This window comes from Orycteropus afer, unplaced genomic scaffold (genome assembly GCF_000298275.1).
Source record: "Orycteropus afer afer isolate SDZICR_OR568_19922 unplaced genomic scaffold, OryAfe1.0 scaffold00100, whole genome shotgun sequence".
NCBI classification, from domain to species: domain Eukaryota; kingdom Metazoa; phylum Chordata; class Mammalia; order Tubulidentata; family Orycteropodidae; genus Orycteropus; species Orycteropus afer.
Window position 1 is genome coordinate 7202119 of NW_006921687.1, and position 17517 is coordinate 7219635.

Sequence of the window (17517 nt, forward strand, 5' to 3'; positions counted from 1 at the left end):
CCTTGGAGAGAACAATCATGGGAGAAAGAAGGGCTGTTTATGCACAGGGAGACAGCTCAGGGGCCAGGAGTGCATGGAGGGATGGACACAGGGAAAAGGTAACTATGGGCAGGATGTGGGGGGAGCTGTTGCATTGTGGTAAATTATTGTCAATGTCATGAGACAAAGTGTATATGAACTGCTGTATGGAAAGTGAATTTGCTCTGTAAACTTCCACTGAAATCACAGTAAAAAAAAAAAAAGCTTCTACATTTAAAAGCTTTTATATCAGAGTTAGAAACCAATCAAATTCTTTAAACTACATTATATATGTTTATTTGTAAATTAACAGTATCTTTTTTGGAAGCAATACTTGTGTGATATTATACTCAATGCCAAAGAAATTGCCTATAATAAATTTCTCCATTAAAAAACATTGAAACTATATAATTACACAGCAAATTAATCTTTCACCTTTTTACAGATGTATGATTTATTGACAGCAACTACAGTTATCGCCTGTATATCCCACAGCAAATATTTTTTAATTGGATTAAAGTTCAGTAACATGATACATATAAATTGTTTTGAAGCGTACAATTAGATACTATAGATTTATTCGGCAGGACTTTCTGAGTTCTTATTTTATGCTAGAGACATTATACTAGGCCCTATAAAGGTACAGAGAAGGAAGCAAGGCTAAGAAGTATTGGACTCCTTGTCCCCAGGGAGCTTATGTTGAACTGAGAAAAATTTATACCAAAAGATGATGATGAAAGTACTAGGAATTATGATGATAAGTGATAGATTAGACTCTCACTCACTGACTCACTGCCATAGAGTTGGATCCGACTCATAGCGACCCCTCCTTTAGTTTCCAAGGTGGTATCACTACAGAAGTAGATTGCCCAACCTTCCTTCCAAGGAGTGGCTGGTGGGTTTGAACTGCCAGTCTAGAAATCCATAAATTAGAGAGGTCGTTGAAGGCTATCATGGTCAAAGAAAACTCCATAGTAGAAGCTGGGATATCAAAGACTAATAGAATCAAATAAGCTAAAAGAGAGTGCTTCAGGTAATGGGAAGCAAAGTCGAGTAAATCAGACTCCCTTGAATGGTACATGTTTTTTGTTAATAGGAAAATAATATTGGAAAGGGTGAAGCTGAGCAGTAGAAGAATGCCAGCCTGAACAGTTCAGGCTGTATCCTATGCACTCTTGAAAGTTTTTGAATAAAGGAACAACATTAAGTAGACAATATTTTAGGCAGATTGATTTCTCTGGTGCCAGAGAACAAGAGGAGCTTGAGAAAAGTTTGGAGGCCTCATCTCTAAAAAAACACATGCCTCCTTCCAGAAAAATTAGCAGAGATACTTCTGTGATGAGAAAGCTGACTGGTACCTAAAATACGTTTCACTTTATTTCATTCCTTCTCAATTTCCTGAAACACAGATTTTTTTTTTTCAAATTACAGTTATTTTTCCCTTTGCCGTTTTTCACGTACCATGTCTCCAGATATTTAAGTCCAGAATAAAACTAATTTCAATAGATTTTACTGTGTTTGAGTAGGGAGAATACTTAAGAGAAGATTAACATCATAAATAATTAGCAAACTTCATATAGATTCATTTTTAATTAATACATTTTGATTCATCTTGGTCCTCTTATTTAAGCTGTAACATGGCACTGTACTCACAGGAGTACCTCATAAATACTGTTGAACATTAAGTACTTGATTGATAAGTACTTTCTCCCCATGTGATCATGTGTAATGGTATTAGCTCTTTAAAATAAAAAGTCTTGTCAAAATAAATAAAAAGTTTGTGATAGATTCTGAAAGTTCTTAAAAGTGAGGTAATGTTAGCTAAACCCCACAAAAATCGCAACAGAATTTTTTATCTCCTCATCTGACTTACTTTTAAGCCACTTTTTAGGGTGTCTGTATGATAAAAAATGCTTTACATCTTGTTTCTCAAGGGTGTTTGATCATACATCATCACTGAAGGTTGAAGGCCTGAATCTTCAGAACCAAATATTTGAACAAGAAAAGGGAGTATGAGAGAGTGTCACAGAGACAGAATGCGAATGTATATGTTTTGCATGGAGGATATCCTTTAATCTGAACACTTAGAATCAGCAGAGAAAAGAGTCGTTACAGTATTTATTAGAGCCATGATGAGTCATTTCCGATATAAAAATAAAAAAGGAGGGGATGGTGGGTCACAGAAACAAAGACTTTTCAGTGACTCACTATAGTGGTTGTACAGTTACCACCCTTGACCTTCCTGCCATTTCTTTTCCCCCTCAATGAACAGAAAAAAGCATTTAGAAACATAAATTCAGTCCTGTTGGGTATAGCATTGACATTTACACAGAATACAAATTCATACATGTATGTAACATTTATAGGTATTTGACTACACTTTTTTTGTAGCCACACAATTTTCCAAGTCTTCTCCAACTTTGAAGAAATTTTAATTTGTCAGTGCAGTAAAGCTTATCTTCTCCAATGCCGTAGAAAGTAAGATTTCATATTTTCCATATGCTGTCCAAGATTACTTGAAAAATGATTCAGTAAAGTGTGGCAGATATTTCATTAAACTACAGAACAACTTCGAATAAGTTTGAGTAAGAACTTGAATATTCAACCTGTCTTACTACTTTTGTTTTCCTGACCATAAGAAATAACTAAATGTCAGCTTACAGATGTCTGTGGTCTAAAACAAGGATGTAAAGCCTGAAAGAGTGAATGGGTATTAAAAGCTTTGTCTTAGGACTTTGTACTTGTGTTGTAAATGGTAATTTAGATGTGGGACTAAATTTATGATTCAGATATAACCTTTAAAGATTTAATCAACATAAAATGTGTATTATCCCCTACTCCCTTTAAGGATAAAAGAACTGTACCAAGTGCTGTAACTCTAGTTCTTTTCAGTTTGAAGTTGTCTTCAGGATTTACATCTTTGCTGTTGCTGCTGTTCTTTAGGCATATTCAAAACATGAGTGAGATCAAGACTGATGTCGGACGAGCTCGGGCATGGATAAGACTGTCCCTAGAAAAGAAGCTCTTGTCCCAGCATCTCAAGCAGTTGCTTTCTAACCAGCCACTCACCAAGTAAGAGATTTCCTTTCAAGACATTTCTGTTTCAGTGACTTCTGTGCGTTCAGAGTCCGTTGTATCAACTGACAGAAACTGGCTTCTTAAGTATGAATTGCTGATTCCTGAGTACATACATTCTTTCCTAACAGGTATAGGAGCTTCAGAAACCATACATCTTGACATAATACTCAGTCATGTCTAGGACGGCACAACAGATTTCACAACGAAAGGCCAGACTGTGCCCATTGAATCTGAAAAAAAAAAAAGCTAACTGGTCCACACAAGCTAATAACAGCATTAAAAAGACGGGTTGAACTAAGTAAACCTTGCATAATACTGGAAAGGTCACAACAGAAACCTGGAGTAGCAAAAAAAACAGCACTCACCAAAGACCAGGCAGGTTGTGGGATGACATCCAGGACATCATACGGGAAGAAAGCAGAAGGATGTTACAAAGATGGAAAGAAAGGCAAGACCAAATGGGTATCAGAACAGCCTCTGAAACTTGCTCTTAAAAGGAGAGTAGCTATTCTCTATAATATAATGCTATTACATACACAACACTGAAGTACCACTACCACCAAATACCAGGCTTCAGATTAATGCATAGACAGGTGAGAAGAGCAGGTGAGAGTAGGCCAACAGGAATACACCCTACCCAAGGATAGATTTGGCTGAAGATAATGTTACATGTGCACTTGTACTACAAAATTAGACACATACATTATAGAAACAACAGAAGACAGGGTTGGAATAATTTCTCAGAGACAACCAAACATCTTGCAAGAGAGAATCAACAGGCCTGAGGGCTCGAGACCATAGTCTCAGGGGACGTCATGCTCAATTGGCACACAAAGTTCATAAAAATTTTGTTCTACAACCTAATTTGGCAAATAGCAACTAGGATCTTAAAAGCTTTCAAGTGGCCATCTAAGATGCAACTATTGGTCTCCTCTTATCTGGGGCAAAGAAGAGTGAAGAAGATCGAACTCATCTGGAAACAATTAGTCCAAAGATAAGAAGGACAACGAGGACCTCAGCCTCCATGACCTAAGACCAGAAGAACTAGATGGCCTGGCTCTCAATGCCAGCTACTCAAAAAGGGATCAAATCTGGAGATCTTGGATACAGTGGGAGGAAAAATGTGGAACAAAATTCAAAAACATAAAAATGACCAGAATTGCTGATCAGAGAGAGACTGGTGGAACCCCCGAGACTATGGCCCTGGGTTACCCTTCGGGCCTAGAACTGGGCTCAGTTAAATGGATTGGCTCTCAGCCCAACAGTAGAAAAACCTTCATACAAAACACCTACTCCAGGTTGATGGATCCACCTACTCTAGAGAGAAGTACCCCTTGGATCAATCAGCCATGAGACACCAAAGGGGTAGCACTCATATAGAGGGAAAGCTGGACAGACAGGAATGCATGGATAAGAAGGTCACAGGGAGGGGGTGGTCATAGAGGGAAGAGGGAAGGAGAGTTTATTACAGTTGGGGATGGTAATCGGGGCTGTGGAATAGATGTGTATGAACTGTTGAATGTAAAACAAGTTTGCTATGTAAATCTGCACCCAAAACACAATTGGAAAAAAGAGAGAGTAGCTAAAGTGAATGGAAAAAATGATGAAGTAAAAGAACTGAACTGAAGATTTCAAAGGGCAGCTCAAGAAGACACAGTAAAATATTACAATGAAATGTGCAAAGGCCTGGAGTTAGAAATCCAAAAGGGACAGAACTGAAGAAAAAATCCAAGTCTTAAGTTGCAATACTGAAGAAACAAGATTGAACCATGTAGGAAGCATCAAAAGCAAATGGAAGGAATACACAGAGTCACTGGACCAAGAAAAATGGGTTGATGTTCAAACATTTCAAGAGGTAGCATATGATCAAGAACCAGTGGTACTGAAGGAAGAAGTCTAAGCTGCACTGAAGGAATTGGTTTTAAAAAAAAAAAAAAAAACCTCCAAGAATTGATGGAATACCCATAGAGATGTTTCAACAAAGACTGCAACAGTAGAAGTGCTCACTTGTCTATGCAAAAGAAATTGGAAAACAGCTACCTGTACAACTGACTGGAAGAGATCCGTATTTATGCCAATTCAGAAGAAACGTGATCCAACAATGTGAAAATTATTGAACAGTATCATTAATATCACACACAAGTAAAAGTTGGCTAAAAATAATTCAAAGGCTGACATACATAGACAGGGAACTGCCAGAAATTCAAGCTAGATTCAAAAAAGGGCATGGAACGAAGGTATATCATTGCTGACAACTAACTGGTCTCATGAGGAACCTGTGTATAGGCCAAGAGGCTGTCATTCAAACAGAACAAGGGTTGTGTGGTTTAAACTCTGGTTTAAAATCAGGAAAGGTATTCCTTAAGGTTGTATCCTTTCAGCATACTTATTGAATCTGTATGCTGAGCAAATAATTAAAGAAGCTAGGCTATATGACCACCAGCCACTCCTCGGAAGGAAGATGGGGCAATCTACTTCCGTAGTGGTACTGCCTCGGAAACCCATGGAGGGGTTACTATGAGTCGAGTCCAACTCCACGCCACATAGCAACAACAACAACAGGCTATATGAAGAAGAATGTGGCATCAAGAATAGAGAGACTCATTAACAACCTGCAATATGCAAATGACACAATCTTCCTTGTTGAAAGTGAAGAAGACTTGAAGCACTTACTGATGAAAATCAGAGAGTACAGACTTCAGTATGGATTACATCTCAACATGAAATAAATAAAAATTCTTGCAACTGGTGCAATAAGCAACATCATGATAAAGAGAGAAAATATTGAAGTTGTCAAGGATTTCATTTTACTTGGATCCACAGTCAACACCCATGGAAGCGGCAGTCAAGAGATCAAATGACATATTGCATTTAGCATATCTGTTGGCAGAGAATTCTATCTAATGTGTTAAAGAGCAGCAAAGATGTCACTTTGAAGACTAAGGTGCAGTTGACCCAAGCCATTGTCGTTTCAGCAGCCTTATATGCATGTGAAAGTTGAACAATGAATAAGGAAGACTGCAGAAGAACTGATGCATTTGAATTGTATTGGCAAAGAATATTGAATATACCATGGACTACCAGAAGTACAAACAAATCTGGTTTGGAAAAAGTATAGTCAGAATGCTCCTTAAAAGTGAGAATGGCCAGACTTTGTCTCTCATACTTTGGTCATGTTATTAGGAGGGTCTAGTCCCTGAAGAAGGATATCATGCTTGGTAAAGTAAAGGTCAGTGACAAAGAGGAAGGCCCTGAAGGAAATGGATTGGCACAGTGGCTGCCTTAAAAAATGGGCTTAAACATAGCACTATTTTGAGGGTGGTACGTGACTGGGCAGTATTTGATTCTGTTGTACACAGTGTTGTGAGTTGAAATCAACTTGAATACCCCTAACAGCATCAGCAACATTTGAGTGCCTTAAGACAAGGTATTTCTTTGCATGTTTTCCCATCTATAAAAGGAGAACGCTGATAGACTTACTTACCTCATATGGTGATCATGAGGATTAAGTATATTAATACGTATAAAACACTTAGTACAGTGCTTAAATACAAGTGTTCAATAAGTTACTTACTGCTTTTAGTAATAATGGTGGTGGTATTAAATTCTTCCTAAACTATTTTTAATAGCCACACAGTATTCTAACATGTGTCTACCATGATATATTTTCAGTTAAAACACTTCAGCGGACATCTGCAAATAAATCTTTGCCCACATCTTGTATTATATCCTTAGGACTGAGTCCTAAAAGTAAAATTCATGAGTCAAGGGGTATAAAGTAATTATTGCCAGCACATTGCTTTCCTGAGATGTTCACTCCTACAGGCTGTGAGAATTACTATTTATTGCCCCCTTTGTCATCATGGATCATCACTATTTAAATCTTTACTGGCATGACAGACAAGCTGGATGCATGGTTTTGTTTTGTTTTCTTTAATTACTAGTGAGGTTAAAAATGTATTATATATTAACTGTTTATATGTTCATTTTTGTGACTTTTCTGTTCTTTCAGGATTAAAGTGCCTACCAAGAGGTTGTCTAAGTGGAGGTAGTTTTTAATGGAAGGTGTAAAGAAAAGCATGAATGTAGTATGCTATTGTCTGAGGTTTTGTGCTTGTCTTACCCCTTCCTAGGAAGCTTTATAAGCGGTATGCTTTCCTACGTTGTGAGGAAGAAAGAGAGCAGTTTCTTTACCATCTTCTTTCCCTCAATGCTGTGGACTATTTCTGCTTCACCAGTGTGTTCACCACTATCAGTAAGTCTGGAGAATTGACCTGTTAAGTGAAGAATTTCTCGGGTGACTAGTGGAATAAAACAATTTATATGTTTAACAGCCAGTCATACCATAGTGTAGTGAGATAGGCACCATGTGCACCACCCAGCTCACCATTTAGGAATGGACATTTTCCAGTTGCTAGAACTGCTTCCAGAAGACAGCCCTCAGAAGTCAGCCCTTGTGGAGGTTGCCTCACTGAAGAAAACTTCTTTAACTACTTTACCTGAAGTGATTCATTTTTCCAATGGCAGCCAGACCCCAGTAACTGAGCTAAGAGCTGTCCCAGAGCTCACGATGAGGTCAGCTGAGGACTTCGTTGAGCCTGCATTGCAGCCAACTTCTCCCTTCACCAATCCTGCTTCCTTCTATATGTTGACCCCACAAATACTCTCTAATACACATTCTGCACGTTAATCTCTGACTCAGATTCAGCTTCCCAAGAAATTCAGCCTGTAATAGGAAGTCCTACCCTAGGATACTGTGAAAATAAATGTTTTATTACAGATATCCCCTATCACATCTAAAAACATAGATTCAGATAATGAGTATATGATAATAAACATCAGTTAAACTTTGATGATTCAGAAAGATCTATAGTGGGATGACAGGCATCCTGGTGGCACAATGGGTAAGCATTTAGCTGCTCACCAAAAGATTGGCAATTTGAATCTACCAACCACTCTATGGGAGAAAAGACCTGGATATTTGCTCCTATTAATATTACAGCTCAGGAAACCCTATGGGGCAGTTTTACTCTGTCATACAGGGTCACTATGAGTCAGAATTGACAGCACACAGCAGTGGGAAGACATGCTGACTAAAGATGTATTCTTAATAGAATGTTGAATTACAACATTTACTCTATTTACCATTATTAATGTGAGTTCTGGTGGCACAGTGCCTAAGGCATTTGACTGCTAACCTGAAGGTTGGTGGTTCAAACTCACCAGCCAATCTGAAGAAGGAAGACTGAGCAATCTACTTCCGTAAAGATTTACTGCCTCGGAAACCCAAGGGTGGTCACTATAAGTCGGAATCGACTCAGTAACGGTGGTTTTCTTTTTGTTTTTTTTTAAATGCATGTTTGTAGTGGTCTCCCTTCCCTTCTTTGGTGAATTTTCACTTCTGGTGGCATAATACCTAAAGCACTTGACTGCTAGCCAGAAGACTGGTGGTTCAAACACACCAGCCACTCCTCAGAAGGAAGGTTGGGCAATCTATTTCTGTAGTGATACCGCCTCGGAAACCCAAGGAGGGGTCGCTATGAGTCAGGTCCAACTCAACAGCAGTGAGTTTTTTGAGTTTTTATAGGTTAGGAATTGTGTTCAGCCACAAGTATCAGAAACTTGAGAAACAGTGGCTTAAAGAAATTAGTAATTGTGTTTTTCTTATATAATAATGAGAAGTCTGAATGTAGGCAGTCCACAGTGCCATCATGGACCCTTTCCTCTTAGAATCATTCAATGTGGGCTAATCAACTCATCATCATTTGATGGCTGTTCTTCTGAACCAGCTTCCAGCAGAAAGGAGGAAGAGAAAAGGATCTATGTTAGAAAAGCATTATTTTCCAAGAAATTCCAATAAATATCACCAGCATTTTACTGACCAGAACCATGTGGATTTTGGCTTTTTAGTCTGTGTGGTAAAGGCAGACAAGGAGAAGGGACATTGGAATGGATATTAGAATGGAGGCGTATCTAAGATATGGTGCCACTTGAAGGTGGTGTTACTGAGCAGTTTCTATTAACCATTATGGTTTTCATCATAAGCTGTGATGGGTCATCCAGCAAGTTAAAACTTTAAGGAAAGCCTCTATGAGTCAAGTCGGACTGTGTGATCTTGCTCTGTTGGGAGTAGAAAGAGAAGAAGCTGAAAAAAATGACTTTGAGCATATCATAGACCAGTTTTCATCAGTGAAAACAAGGGTGATGCAGTTATCATTTACATGTAGTGCCATAATGTGTTAAGTAAAAGATTAACAAGCTTGACTTGTATTTTTGAGCTGGTATTATGTTAGTGTTATCTAAAAGACGGGTGTCAGATGTTTGGACAAAGGGCACGATTTCAGTGCTTTCACTATTTTCCATAGGTAGACCTTTTTATCATATCAACCTATGATATTTGTCAAGCTTAGGAGCTCTACTGGTGCAGTGGTTAAAGCATTGGGCTGCTAACCAGAGGGTCAGTAGTTCGAACCCACCAGCTTCTCCATGAGAGAAAGATGAGGCATTCTGCTTCTGTGAAGATCTGCATCCTTGGAAATCTTATAGGGCAGTTCTGCTTTGTCCTACACAGTAACTATGAGTTGGAATTGACTCCTTGGCAGTGAGTTTAGCTTCATTGTTTTTGTTTTTAAAAGTTATCTGCCAAGCTCCTATTATTTGTATCAGTAGTTATAAGAATCTAAGGTGTTACATACAGTTTTAAAAGCAAAGGATTAACAGCAGAGGTAGTTAATATTCCTTTGATCCTTACTCCTTGTATGTGCAGGTCTCTCATCTGAGCAACTCTTTCAGTTTGAGGAATTGATAAACTTAATGAAAGAATGCAAAAAGGACTTGGGGGTGGCATCTTCCCCTGACATCCTCTAACTTCACAAGGGGGAGACACCAACAGCCCAAAGCTGATTCCTATGAGGCCAGACATGCCACCACCGTCCAGACTTTTTATCAATTCTGATACTAGCTGTCTCTCCCATGCCACTTACTGCTTCTCTGCTGGGTTCATTAATTCATTATAATGACCACACAGAACTCACAGACAATACTCACAATTATGGAGTTTATTAAGGAAGTAACAGACTAGAATTCAGGTTCACAAATGCTCTCAGGATATAATTCTTTTTTCAGGACAGTGTCCTTTTTGCTCTGCCCTCACATACCCTTCTCTGGCCCTTGGCCCCTTGGCCTGGCCAGGCAAGTGTTACAAAGCTCTGTTGGCTCTAGCAATAGGTGAACGTAGTGCACACCTCTCCATCAGCAAGCCTCCTGACCAAAGATACTGGATTTCTTGCTCCGAGGGCAGCATAGCCACTGCTCTGACTTGTGCTTCTTGCTGCTGCTGCCATCGCTGCCGCCGTCTCTCTACCGGTCTTTCTACCAAGGATATCCAGTGCAGGCATCTTGGATCCAAGGATGCACTCCACTCCACCTCCAGCTCTTCACTCTTGATGGCTGTGAGATAGATCCTCCTTTCTGGCTCTCGGAAGGCTCATTTTAAGCCTAGCAGAATGATAAAACTAACCAGTACCTACATTAAGGTTCCATACACCTTGTTTTCTTGGTCCCACCCCTACAAAGCTCCCAGGTAACCTTATTTACATTACTAACAAACTATCCAGTCCCCTTGATGAGCCACAAACACCTTATTTTTCCACAGCTCCACCTAGTAATCTGGTGGAAGTCACAAACACTATGGCTAGAAGAGCCTTATAATTCACTGCATCACAAAGAAGAATTTTGAGTTCAATAATATTGCTCTTTTTATACTTTATTGAAGCCACTGTTGTGTGTCTGTGGGCCCTTTGCAGCCAGAGAACTGTTGACCCCAAACAGGCCTTTTTCTGTAGCTTTACTATTTCTATCAAAGCAAGAAATGAGAGAACCTTCTGGCACCTAAAATAAAGTCTTAGCTAACCTCTTCTGCTTTCAGTTTCAAAAACCATTTGATTCTTATGATTACTAAACCATGAAAGCATGGCCTTTTCTCTGACATTTTCCTTTCCTTCAGTCAAAATCAAAGAGTAGAAAAAGGAGGTTATTCACCCAACATAAGGAAAGTCATTTATGTAAAATTAGGGAAACGAACCGTTTATCCCATTTATTTCTCTCATTTAAGAGTGCATTGAACCTTGAACTCATATTGTGAGATTGTATCTAGACACCGTCCAGTAAATGTTTTTAATCCTATGTGTGGATCTTTCAAGGGGGATTTCTAGCACTCGCTTGTGATTGAATGAGCAGAAATCCCAAGGATACTAACAAAAAAACATTTATTTCATCCTGCTAAGACAAAAAGTGTGGGTCTGATGAAAAAAGAAAATAAAATGCTACTGTGTTTAAAACATCCCCATTTTTTTTTTCTGAAGAGAAGGAAATGTAATGTCTTTGTTGTGCTTTCACATTTGAACAGGACAGTGATAGGACAGTGACATCTAGTGGTGTGCCTTTTGAAGACCTTGAGAGAGAAAAGGTTTCATCATCTTGATCGTTTCCCTGCAGTTGCTCTTGTACATGAATCAGTCACCTTAATAGCTTTCCAAGTCATGGTTTATTTACATACGTTATGTTACGTCCAGAATGGAGATCCCAAAAGCAACAGTAAAGAAATACCCAGAAGTCATCCATCCTTTTCATTAAAAAATCATAACAGTAATTATGCTTATTTGTAGCATAATCTGGTGGCATAGTGCCTAAGGCATTTGACTGCTAACCAGAAGGCTGGCGGTTCAAACCCACCAAACACTCTTCAGAAGGAAGGTTAGACAATCTACTTACGTAGTGATACTGTCTCAGAAACCCAAGGAGGGGTCGCTATGAGTCGGAAATGACAACAGCAGTGAGTTAGGTTTTGGTATTTGATTTTGATACAAAATTAATTTTCAAAAGCATTAAAGCAATGAGAATACTGTATAGTATAGTCATCGTTCATGTCTTCAGGTACTCTGGTGTTAATGCCTGTGAGATTGCTTACAAATTTAGTAGTGATGTGTATTTGTGGTGATAGCATTGCCATACATACATGGTGATGTATATGCCATGGAAACCACTGCCACAAGTATTGGTACTTGTAGTTTATTTGTACTTATAGTTCCTCTAGACTGACCCAGAAAAAAAAAAACACCAACCCCATTCCTATTCAGTCAGTTCTGACTCATAGTAACTCTGTAGGGCAGAATAAAACTGCCCTGTAGGGTTTCCAAGTCTGTGAATCTTTACAGAGGCAGACTGGCACATCTTTCTCCCTTTGAGTGGCTAGTGGGTTTGAACTATGAATCTTACAGTTAGAAGCCAACCACTTAACCACTACACTACCAGGGTTCTGTCTAGCTTGAAGAGGTTATAATCTAATTCTTGTGTAAGTGCATTTTGATAGAACATAAAAAGCAAAATATCTGTGAAAGCCAACAGAGTTCTGCAGATATATTAATGTGTTTTGTCATCAGGAAAATTTTACTGTAATTTTTAATTAACGTCACCATTTTTCTTTCAGTGATTCCATACAGGTCAGTGATCATCCCAATCAAAAAGCTGAGCAATGCAATCATCACATCCAACCCATGGATCTGTGTAGCAGGAGAGTTGGGAGACACAGGAGTAATGCAAATTCCCAAAAACCTCCTTGAAATGACTTTTGAGGTAGGTTGAGCTAATAACCTTCTTAGCAGAGTGTCAAATATAGTTCTACACAGGAATTCCAGTTTTTGCTTTTTTTCTTGAGTCAAATAATATACAGGAACACTTAAACATGCAAGATCAATTTTATGACTATATACCTAAGTTATTGTTCTGTGCTCCTCTGACAAGAATATATACCACAAATAGAGTGGCCTTAACAAACAGGAGTTTATTCTCTTACAGTTCAGGAGGCTAGAAGTCCGAGTTCCAAGTGTCAGGCTCTAGAAGCTGTGTGAAAGCCCCTTGACCTTGGGCTTCAGCTCTGCCTCTTGCTCCCGGCCTGTTGAAGCTAGAGGCATCTCTCCACTCAGGCAGCTGCTAGTTACTGAGGCTGACAAACTCAAGGTCAACAAGTGAAAAGGCACAGTCCCGATGTTACCAAACCACATGTCAGGCCATTAATTCAAGTCCATTCAAAGTCCCAAAGTTGGCAGAGCATGACAGGCTGCTGAACAACGACATGGCTACATGCAGGGTTCAAGCGTGCCATAAGCTTGAGCTCGTTCCCAAAGCTGCTGCTTATATATGGGAAGCAGCTTTGGGAAGCAGACCACATACCCAAAGCAGCTACTCAACTGCTTGTGGTAGAACCTGCCATGGAGTTGATTGCCACTCTTGTCATGGGGAATAACTACCACCAGCTGCCCAGCCACCCACCCAGGTCCAGCCACGTGTAACTACCACAGTTATCTTAAGTAGTTTAATTTGTTTTGTATTTTTATGATTGTTTTAAATGCTGTTGTTTAAGCTCTCTTTTTATATTTGTATTATTAAGGTCCTTAGGGGGTTTACCATTTTTTGATTCCTATGTAGTGCCTTGCAACACCACTCATCTGTCAGTTTGTCATAATGTGGTGGGGCTTGCATGTTGCTGAGATGATGGAAGCTATGCCACCAGTATCTCAAATACCAGCAGGATCACCCATGGTGGACAGGCTTCAGAGAAGCTTCTAGACTGAGACAGACAAGAAAGGACATGACTGTCCACTTCTGAGAAAATTTGACTACTGAACACATTATGAATAACAGTGAAACCTTGTCTGACATAGTTCTGAAACATTGTTTGGTAGTTCCAGAAGATGAGCTCCTCAGGTTGGAAGACACTGAAAATATGGCTGGGGAAGAGCTGCCTCCTCAAAGTAGAGTCAACCTTGATGATGTGGCTGGAGTAAAGCTTTCAGGAACTTCGTTTACTGATGTGGCATGATTCAAAATGAGAAGAAAACTCTGTAAACGTTCATTCATGAATAGAACTTGGAACATATGAAGTATGAATCTAGGAAAATAGGAGTTGTCTGAAATGAAATGGAATGCATAAAGATAGATAGATATAAGCATTAGTGAGCTGAAATGGACTGGTATTAGCCAGTTTGAAACAAGCAATGATATGGTATACTATGCCAGGGATCACATTCATCATCAAAAAGAACATTTCCAAATCTGTCCTGAAGTAGAATGCTATCAGTGATAGGAAAATACCCATACACCTACAAGAAAGACCAATTCATAATACTACTATTCATATTTACCCACCAACCAGTAAAGCCAAAGATAAAGAAATTGAAGATTTTTACCAACTTCTGCCATCTGAAATTGACCAATCAAGATGCATTGATAGTTACTGATTAGAATGCAAAAGTTGGAAACAAAGAAAAATCATTGATAGTTGGAAAATATGGCCTTGGTGATAGAAATGACAATGGAAATCGCATGATAGAATGTTGCATGACCAATAGCATAGTCATTGCAAATACGTTTTTTCAAAAACATAAATGGTGACTATACATGTGGACCTCACCAGGTGAAATACACAGGAATCCAGTCAGCAACATCTGTGGAAAGAAACAACAGAGAAGTTCAGTATCATCAGTCAGAACAAGGTCAAGAACTAACTATGAAACAGATTATCAGTTGCTCATATGCAGGTTTAAGCTGAAGCTGAAGAAAAGTAAAACAACTTCATGAGAGTTGACTCTTGTGAACTTATTATATCCCACATGAATTTAGGGCCATCTGAAGAATAGATTTGACACATGGAACACCAATGACTGAAGGCCAGATGAGTTGTGGAATGACATCCAGGAAGAAAACACGGTCATTGTGAAGACAGAAAAGAAGCAAAGACCAAAATGGATGTCAGAACAGACTTTGAAACTTGCTCTTTATCAGAGAGTAGCTAAAGTGAATGGAAGAAATGATGAAGTAAAACAGCTGGACAGAAGATTTCAAAAGGCAGATGAAGAAGACTAAGTAGTGTAATGAAATGTATAAAGACCTGGAATTAGAAAACCAAAAGGAAAGAACACACTTTGCATTTGTCAAGCTGAAAGAACTGAAGAAAAAAGTCAAGCCTTGAGTTGCAATATTAAAGAATTCTATGGGCAAAATGGTGAACAATACAGTATTATCAAAAGAAGATTGAAGGAATACAGTAACTGTACCAAAAATAATTTGTTGCTGTTCAACTATTTCAGAAGGTAGCATATGATCAAGAACCAATTGTATTAAAGGAAGAAGTCCAAGTTGCATTGAAGGAATTGGCACAAAAGTAAGGCTCCAGGTGTTGATGGGAGTACCCATTGAGATATTTCAGAAAATGGATGCAACAATGAAAGCCCTCACTTGTATATGTTAAGAAATTTGGAAGACAGCTACCTGACATACCAGGTAGAAGAGATCCATAATTGTGCCCATTCCAAAGAAGTGATCTAACAGAATGCAGAAATTATCAAACAATATCATTAATATCACGCACAGGTAAATTTTACTGAAAATAATTCAAAAACATTTGCAGCAGTATATCAACAGGGATATGCCAGAAATTCAAGCTGAATTCAGAAGCAGATGTGGAATGAGATATAACATCATTAATGTCAGATGGATCTTCACTAAAAGCAGAGAATACTAGAAAGATGTTGAGCTGTGTTTATTGACTGTGAAAGGCATTCAGCTGTGTGAATAACAACAAATTATAGATAGCATTGTGGAGAATGGGAATTCCGGAATACTTACTTGTGCTCATGAGGAACCTGTACACAAAGAAGCTGTTGTTCAAACAGAACATGGAGATACTGCGTGGTTTAAAATCAAGAAAGGTATGCATCAGGGTTATATCCTTTGACCATATTCATTCAGTCTGGATGCTGAGCAAGTAATCTGAGAAGCTAGACTATATAAAAAAGAATGCAACATCAGGATTGGAGGAGGACTCATTAACAATCTGTGATATGCAGATGATACAGCCTTACTTGCTGAAAATGAAGAAGATTTGAAGCACTCACTAATGAAGATCAAAGACTACAGCCTTCAGTACAGATTATACCTCAACATAAAAAAAAAAAAAAAAAAAAAATCCTCTCAACTAGACCAATATGGAAGAGATCCATGTTTGTACCTATTCCAAAGAAAGGTGATCCCACAGAATATGGACATTATCAAACAATATTAATATCACGCGCAAGTAAAATCTTGCTGAAGATAATTTGAAAATGGTTGCAGCAGTATATTCACAGAGAACTTCCAGAAATGCAACCTGGATTCAGAAGAGGACATGGAATGAGGGATATCATTGCTGATGTCAGATGGATCTTGTCTGAAAGCAAAGAATACCAGAAATATGTTTACTTGTGTTTTATTGACTTTGCAAAAGCATTTGATTGTGTGGATAATAACAAATCATAGATAAAATTGAGAAGAATGAGAATTCCAAAACACTTAATTGTACTCGTGGGGAACCCGTGCATAGACCAGGAGGCTGTCATTCAAATAGAACAAGGGGATACTGCAGGGTTTAAAATTGGGAAGGGACTGTATCCAGGTTGTATCCTTTCACCATACTTATTCAGTCTGTGTGCTGAGCAAGTAGTCCGAATATGAAGAAGAATGTGGCATCAGGATTAGAGGAGGACTCATTAACAACCTGTGATATCCAGGGACTTCTAGTAAGATGGAGGAATAGGCAGAGAAGTGACACAAACCCTCTTCAACAAAGAAAAGAAAAACCAATTGACAGAGATACAGAAGATAACCCTGGAGCCCTGAGCTTTGAAAGGAACTATGCAGAAGTGAATTAGGCACCAACTAGTGGGAAAACCTGAACGAAAACAGTGAGTACAGAGATGGTCAGAGCTACGGACTGTCAGTTACTCTGACAACCGGAATATTTCCAAGTGGTGTTGAGACCTGAGAATTGACCTTAAGATCAGCTCTGGTCACCAGGGCTGCAGGGATTACTCCTCTGGTGGCCTATGACTAGGAAGGGAAACAGCAAAGAGGGAGACTACCTGAGCTATTGACTTTCCGCTGTCCAGAGGGTGCAGCTGTTTTGTTTACACACAGCAGCAATTTTGGATATTTGAAGTGACCAAGGGTGCAGCCATTTTGAATATTTACAGGTGGCAACCATTTTGGATTTTAAAGCGATAGCATTCTCATTCAGATTCCAGAGACCTAAGAATAGGCTCTGTTAGCCAAGGTTGGCAGGGACATATGAGAGGCTGACAACAGGAAAAGAGACAGATGGTGAGTGTATAAATGCTATCAGCTAGTGAATAGAGGAGCACAGCACAGTACCCTGCTTGCGTAGATAATATACAAACAAAACAAAGAAAACGAAAATCATAGGCAAGTCATTCCACCATACAGTCACCAATTTAATATAAACACAAAACCATCACAATGCCTGGGAGACAACAGAGCATCACAGTCCACACAAAGAAGCCAGATAAAGCAGGAGAAACAAGGGACCAG

At 38.9% G+C, this 17517-nt stretch overlaps 1 protein-coding gene across 1 annotated transcript in view; it reads left to right on the plus strand.

Annotated features, from left to right (window-relative positions):
• DENND5B (DENN domain containing 5B) overlaps positions 1-17517 on the plus strand; it is a 355051-nt gene that overhangs the window by 300606 nt on the left and 36928 nt on the right. The window contains exons 14-16 of the mRNA XM_042781291.1: positions 2962-3090; positions 7230-7351; positions 12584-12729. Coding sequence (XP_042637225.1) covers positions 2962-3090; positions 7230-7351; positions 12584-12729 — 397 coding nt within the window. The remainder of the gene's footprint in view (positions 1-2961; positions 3091-7229; positions 7352-12583; positions 12730-17517) is intronic.